Here is a 7,930-nt window from a genome sequence, read left to right on the forward strand (position 1 = left end):
GGACTGGAGGAATGGGGGCCCCCCCCCCCCCCCGTCCTGGTTATCATCCAGGGAGAGGAAGTGGAGAGTGTGAAGTCATTCACCTTGGGGCCCAAGTCGACAAAAAATTGGACCGGACTCACAACACCAATGTCCTCTTGAGAAAGGAACAGAGCAGACTGTTCTCCCTGAGGAGACTAAGATCCTTCAGTTTGTGCAACAGGTTCCTGGCGACATTCAACCAGTCTGTAATAGCCAGCACTGTTCTTTGCTCTGGTGTGCTCGGGGTGGTGGCATTAAGGCTGGGGAGGCCAGAATACTTAACAAGCTAGTACGGTAGGCCAGCTTGTAGTCGGGCTGGAACTAGAAAGTCTGGAGGCAGTGGTAGAGAGCAGGATGAAGGACAAGATCAAAGTCATCCTTGATAACCCCTCTCAATGAGCTGTGGCAGATGGACAGCTCATTCAGCCATCCGATCATCCCACCTAGGTGCAAAAGCACAACTAGGCATTTCAGGTGCTCATTTGTGCCAACTGTCATCAGAATGTACGGCAGCAGTGGAGACCACCAACTTCAACACGACTCTGACCATGCAGCTCAACCCCATGTTTCCACAGTGTCTGGTACGCTCAAGACACTCATTACTCTCCCTCTCCACATTCTCTCTGTTGGACTGATCATATATATTTTGCTATATATGTTGATATATTTTGTTATATATTTTATTATACTATACTTTTACTTATTATATATTAAACCATACCCATACTAAACCATGTTAGATTTGATGTTCTATGTTATATTGTTGTACTATCCCATATAGTATATATAGTATTATTCTATATTACAAAATTTCACCTTATTGTATCTCATATCCCATACCATATTATAAGAAATATCAAGTACCATATAATTCTACAATAGACTTTTGAACTACATTCTATGTTATATTTCTAGTATATCTCTGGATTAATACAGACCAACACTAATTACCATTATTAATCATATCATATATTAGTCTGGAGTACACTGTTTGCAGGCTTGCTGACTCCCACCACTTTCACTTTCACTAAATTGATTCTAATTTTAGTTTTATATACGTTAGCATATATTTCTTTTTGCTTTCTCTATTTATCTGTACTTATTGCATATCGTGTAACAAATTTCCAAGCTGGGGATCAATATATGTTTATCTTACCTGTTATTAGGAATAAAGGGGTTTAAGTTTGGGAATCCAGTGGGCATCGGTTGATTTATGAAAAATGCATAAACAGTTTTATGTACCCTGAAAAGGGAAAAATTTAAATATCTTTCAGGGGCGAAATATATTTAAGATGTGGATTGTGATTGGCTTGTCCCAATTGAGTCCAACAACTGGGGGGTGAACAATATGAAAATGGGATGAGTGAATTGTCCAGTATTATGAGGACAGCTGAATTACCACGAGTTCATATTTTCTTTCAGTAAGAACATGTTGTCCTTTAACAATGGACATCCTTTCCCATTGACACAACTTACCTATTCTACAGAACTATCCATACGAAGAGGAAAACCCGAAAAAGAAAAAAAAAAAAAGGGTTTGGACCCTCACGGCCCTCCGTACTTGTAGAACGCGTGACGCGCCTTGTCCTGTGACGTAGTTTGCGTAGAGTCGTTCAATACTCACATTAGCGAATTTTATCATTTTTGGGAGGGGAATATGTATTATAGAATCAGATAGTCGTTACTCTAGTGTGCTCACTTAAAACCTATTGGTGTCGTCGTTTACACATCTACAATTCACAGACGAAAATGACCGATTTGACAGATTCTCTAACCAAAGAGGGCTGGTAGGTAGCATGCTAGCCGACGTCAGTGAGCTAACGTTAGCTAACGTGAAGTCCCTGAGGTTCCAAATTGGTGTTGGCTTTAACACTGACTAACGTTAATCATTGTATCTTTACATCATATTTTAGAGCAGAGATGTTTCCAATGTACACACTACCACTTAAGGTTGTGCGGATTGTGGCAACGTTATTAGTATGTCTGAAGCGAAACTAATGCTAAGTAATTAGAAGCTAACGTTAGCGAGATAAATAACGTTAGCTAACACCGCTAATAAACGCTTAGCATGACATTAACGTAACGCAAACTGTTGACGTTACAGTTTGTGTTAACCGATTAGCAGTTGTAACGTTGCATGGCCGGGTGGTCAGAGAGGGCCAACCTCAGCTGGAGTCAAAAACTTGCAGTGCTTTTGAAAGTCATAACTTCACAGCAGCACGCATCATTGTAAAGTATAAACTGCTGACTTTGTTAATGTGATGACCGCTACTGCAGTGTCAGTATTTATCAGAGGCTAATAAAATTAAACCCAGTTATTAATGTAATACAGACATGTAACGACTATGCTTCTGAGGTTGTCCTGTTGTTGGCACATGATGTAATCTGACCAAAGATGCTGAGGGCTTAACTCTGCTTCACTCTTCCTTCTGCCTTAGCATTAATGACACACATTAAACTGTTTTTATCACGTCGTTTCATGAAATGATTTTAAAAATCGATTGAACCGCGTTTAAACGTTGTCATGTTTCGTGGTTAATTGGACTGTTTGAGACCTAAAAACTGTCTACCAATATTGTCAGATTACTTGTGATTGAAGCGCCATGGGTATATGCTCCCTAGAAGCTTTAAACGTTTTAACATTAGTGTGGTAAACCTCTTTGAACTTCATCTTACCTCTCCACCTTGTCTTTCATTTTACAGGTACCTCAGCGACGAAGGCATAGCAGAACTGAAAGGATCTGCTGAAAAAATAACACACAATGACATTATTCGTATTGCCCTTGATGTAAGTTTAAATCTTGCAAGTTTTTACAGGTACATTTTTCAAGTGTAACAGCAGTCTGCCCTGTATTTATGTAGCAGTATGCAGATATTATGTTCAATAATGGGTTAACTAATGTATCCGGTATTCATTGCTCTTCAGGTGTATACTGATGCACACTGCCATCATACATAATGAAACAGACACAATTTTAAACAGGGTGATAAATTCTCTTCTCTGTGAAGGTTCAGTGTGTTAAATCCAGTCCATTGCCTTCCTCATAACTCAATATCAGAAATAAACATTTTGCCATAAATCTAATAATAATAATACAGGCATGCAAATTCCCCACCTTTTGGCGAAATTTGCCATTTTGAGACCAAAATGGGTTACCTATGTGATTTGTGCAGATCGATGAGAAAACATTTTAAGGGGGGGCGGGTCTTTTTTCAAGACCGCTACACTGTGGAGTCTGACAGCTGAACACTTGTGGACATTGGTGCTAAACTGCTGAACAAACTGTTCGTCGGAAAGCAAGCCTGATGTAAGACAGAAGTACGCTAGCTTACAGTATTAACAATCCTGTCAGATACAGGAAAGTTGCCAATTTTATAACTTTGCCCGCTGTTATTAACCAATAATATTAGGTAAGCTAATTGTTTATTTATGGAGAGCAGAGGCAGCCTTTTTATATACAGTCTGTGGAGGCAGCACATTAGCCTACATGTTGGTAGGCTAACGTCAACAAGATAAAAACGTGTCGGCATCTGTGTTGTTTACACTGGGGACGCTGGGGTCATGTCCCCATCACCCAAAAGGTGGCCGATTTTGTCCCCACTGCTTTTTGAAAGCATTTGTTAAAAATGTTCTGTATAGCTTGCAACCAAAAATCTTAAATAACAAATGAAAATGCTTTGAGAAAAGTTAATTTGCACTTATTTATTTAACTTAAGTTATAAAAAAAATCAAGCTACTTATTATAAAATGACCACAAAACGTGCACACACCAGTCAGTAACTTTAACAACTTCTTGACACAGTTTCTTCTTGGCCAAGTTTTCCGTTTGCTTATATTTTTAGATTTTCAATTGTCACCTGCCACCTGAATTTTGTTTCCCTTTTACATAAATAAAAACATTTCCACCATGAATTATTGCAGGAAAGGAAATTGGTGCAGGACATTTCACCAGAAGGCAGGAAATGAAATGTCTAATGCTCAAAAATTTATGGGGGAGGACCCCCAGACCCCCTAACTCATAGATTTCAGCATTAATTCTTTTCTATAAAGTAATGCTAAAATATCTTCTTGTCTTGTTTTCGTGACACCAATATCTTGTATCATCTTCTCTCGTGAGCTCAGTGTATTGTCATACCCCTAATCTGAGCCCTTATTTCCCCACCACTTTTCAACACAAAGTGATGCCCTTGCATGTCGTTATCTTTCTCTTGTTGCAGTAGACAATTGCAAGTTATCTATACAAACATGTAAGCTTAAACAGACCCATCTGATGCCATCTCTGTGTGTTTTATTTGCTTGCGTATTCTTTTCACCTTTTTTACCTCTGACCAGCTTGCATGCCAGATGATGATGATGATGATGATGATGATAATAATTCACCATATAGTATACTTTATGGTCCTGCAAATGCACGATTACTTGTCTGCTTCAATTGGCTTCATGATATCCATTTCTGGCACTGTAGGGACAAGTCAAAGGGCCCCTCCCTAACATGCAAATAAAGAGCATTTTTATTTTGGGGCACAGTACAGTGTAGGTAAACACATTTTTGGAATGTATTTACTTACTTTATTTAATTATTTCTGGCACATTATTTGCTTTTAATTAAACAGTATCTCTCTTGCAGAGTGATATTAGGCCTCTTGGGAGAAAATGTCTACCGTCTGATATCAATAGTGGAAGAACTGAGAAGGTGAGTGGTACAGAAATTCTTGTTCTTCCATTTCAATGCTACATTTTTGAAACTTAATGGGAAATGATGTGCTGTGGTTATTGCATTTTACAGCTGTAAGTTTGTACAGACTAATGTTTTCAGCTCAAATGCATTTCTCATGAGTGCCACTAGATGGCCCTAAAACACTGACAAACAAGAATTAAATAACTGCTTCTTCACCTGTGAAACTTGGGTTGAGAATCTGGATAGAACAAAAAATATTCCAACAATTGTGAGAGAATTAAAACGTGTAATTCTATGTCATCTTAACCCCTGCTCCCTTCAAGAGTCAGACTCATGTTACACGTGTCATACACTTTTCTTAGTGCAGTGTATATGTCTGAACAGTGTGAATGCCATCTGAACATCTTTATTTTCATTGCACTGCTTACAGATTGCAGTATTGCCTGTAGGTTGCATGTACACATGCTTCTTTTCACAGAAATAGAAATCATTATTTGAGAGGGTAGTAGGATTAGGTAGGATTTGATAAATGGTTTTAAATAAAATAGTTGCTGTGAATCTAAAGGTAAGCCTTGAAGCAGTTGTGAAGAGTAAGTATACCTGCTAACTAACACAGTTAGAATGGAAAGAGTTATTTTATTATGCCTTAGAAATTACTTTGCGTAACCACTGATAAATATAACAAATTTTTTTCAGTATTGAGTTTTTGCTGTTGCGGTCGTCCCCCGCATGCTGCTGCTGCTTGCCTTTTTTAGCCATAATTATTTTGTTGTCTGTTGCACATGGACAGTTGGAGGGTCCATGTGTTCTCCAGGTGCAGAAGGTGAGGAACATCTCGGCTCCTAAAAACCATGAGGAGTCCCAGGGCGCACCGCGAATGCTGCGTCTACAAATGACAGATGGGCACACCACCTGTGTTGGATTGGAGTTTAAACACTTGTCTAAGATCAGGTAGCTGTACAACAGTTTTACTGTGTTATGTTTAGTGTGAATAATGGGATGTAATGTGTTGTAGTCTGGGAAGTTAATAACACTCTTCAGTACAGCTAAGAAAAAACTTGAATTAAATGAAAATAAAGAATTGTTAAAAACATCATTAAGTCAGTTCCTCATACATTCAAAGCAAACGTGTAAGATGCACACACCCTTCACCTCTCACCCCATCAGTTTTCCCTTTATCTGCAACTTCCACATGGTGGCAGCTATCTAACAATTCCCAGCCTTAATTACATCTCCATCGCAGCAACGGTGGCCTTGGTGACTGCTGCCATGGTGACTAGCCAGTCTGTACAGGTGGAGTGGCCAGAATGTGGGCCTTGACTTCCTGATGGGAAGAGAGAAGAGTACAGAACAAATCCCCTCTTTATGAGCGGCACACACACACTGGCTACCAACAGCGGTGGTTAGTGTTTCTTATGAAAGTGTTCGCTTTAGTGCACGTGAGGCCATAAATGAGTGGCAAAGGAGGATACGATGGATTACAAGACTGTTCAGTGTGGGAGACAGTGATATAGAGGGATGACAATTAAGCATTAAGTAGCAACATTAATCAGAGCGTGAATGGTGTGTTTGTGGGATTGGGTGCATATGATTGAATCGAGGATAGAGTGCCTCACTTGTGCATTGGCTGCTATCATGAGAACAGCATCTATCCCAGAGGTTTGGAGTGAAATCCCTAATTGTTGCTTTGGCATCCGGCATCAGTAGCTGGAAATCCCTCTAAGTCCCTGTGCTTTCTTAATGAGAGAGGCAGAGGCCTTATCAGGCCTGATGAGATAGAGGGGCTTTTAATTTACCATGAGGATGGCTGAGCAGCTGGGATTATTAATAGTCTCTCCTAGCCTCGCCACCCATCCCCTGGCACTGCTCCAGGTCATTTATAAAGTGGTATGTGTAAGGCAATAGTGTGTGGGGCTTGGTGGATGCTGTTATAATATCTTAAAACCTTGAATGTGTTTAACATTTAACAGTTTGTTAAACAGTTTGTATATGAAGCATCCATTTATACGTACATTTTTGTTGATTTGTTTGTGTTTTTCAGTCTTAATACCCCTCCTGGAACAAAGGTAAAGCTCCTTGGTACCATCCAGGTTAAAAATGGTATTTTGCTGCTCGATGACTCAAAAATCTCTGTCCTTGGAGGAGAGGTTGATCACATGGTGGAGAAATGGGAACTGCAAAGGGTGAGGGACAGTTTTGAAATTATGGCTCAGCTACTTTGGCTAAAAAAATGTGGAATTTATGTTTTGGTAATTTTAAGTCATTACTCTTGCTAGGATTGAAATATTTTCTTAGTGTTTAAGAATGATCTCCCTTTTACAATTCAACCCGCAGAGTCTGGCCAAACACAGCAGGAGTAACATTGGAGCAGAAGGTGGTCCTCCTCCCTTTGTGCCATTTGGTCAGGTGAGGATAATAATAATTATAATAGAGCACTTTTCAAAATAAAGTTCCAAAGTGCGTGCCATAAACACAAGAATAAAATAAACTAGAAACAGGAATATACAATGATTATGAAAATTAGATTTCAGCTGTGATTTACAGTTTTTCTCAGTCGCTTTGGTGCATTTCTCAGATCAGAATTGAAATTCTCAAAACTAATTGTTCAACCTCCACATCATCTCATCACTTGTGCACATCATAAAAGCACTTTCTCATTGTTTTGAACAAATTGCAAATGACTTGACACACTGATGCAGATGATTATGTACAATTGTCTGCTGTTTCCTACATTATCAATTGCTTATGTCCTGCTGAGATATAGATATATACATATATAACGAATGTTGTTTTCCCCTGAGAATGGGATAATTAATTTTCTCGTGAACACGAGATAACAAACCATAGCTGAATACAGGGGCTGGCAGGTGTGTTGTAGGATAATTTCTAAGCAATTACCAGTGTCACTGGTTAGTTCAGTTGGTAGAGCACAGGGCTTAGTTTGATTAGTTTGATTCCTGTTCTTGTTGACTGTCTTTTTCTTCTTTTGTGTGTATTATCCTCTTCAGCAAATTTGTTATGAAGAGATTGAGGGAATCCAATCACACATTTCCTGACGGCTATTTCAAAGGTTCAGAAAGTCGTCAGGAAATGTGTAATGTTACATGGATTCCCCTGAATGAGAAGGAATTTCCTCTGCCTGGGAATGATGGGGAAATGAAAAGTCCATAGGTTGATGGATGTGGACCAAGAACGCACAGGGTCGAGCACGTGCTCTAGAGTAATGTGAG

At 39.3% G+C, this 7,930-nt stretch overlaps 1 protein-coding gene across 6 annotated transcripts in view; it reads left to right on the forward strand.

Annotated features, from left to right (window-relative positions):
* The window catches only part of LOC123958873 (protocadherin-9), a 311,831-nt gene that overhangs the window by 143,320 nt on the left and 160,581 nt on the right, over positions 1-7,930 (forward strand). Inside the window, exon 5 of one of the 6 annotated variants that reach the window (XM_046032579.1) lies at positions 2,647-2,654. The exons of the other annotated variants lie outside the window; for them this stretch is intronic. Coding sequence (XP_045888535.1) covers positions 2,647-2,654 — 8 coding nt within the window. The remainder of the gene's footprint in view (positions 1-2,646; positions 2,655-7,930) is intronic. 6 annotated transcript variants of the gene reach the window in all.

Source organism: Micropterus dolomieu, linkage group LG20 (genome assembly GCF_021292245.1).
Source record: "Micropterus dolomieu isolate WLL.071019.BEF.003 ecotype Adirondacks linkage group LG20, ASM2129224v1, whole genome shotgun sequence".
NCBI lineage: Eukaryota > Metazoa > Chordata > Actinopteri > Centrarchiformes > Centrarchidae > Micropterus > Micropterus dolomieu.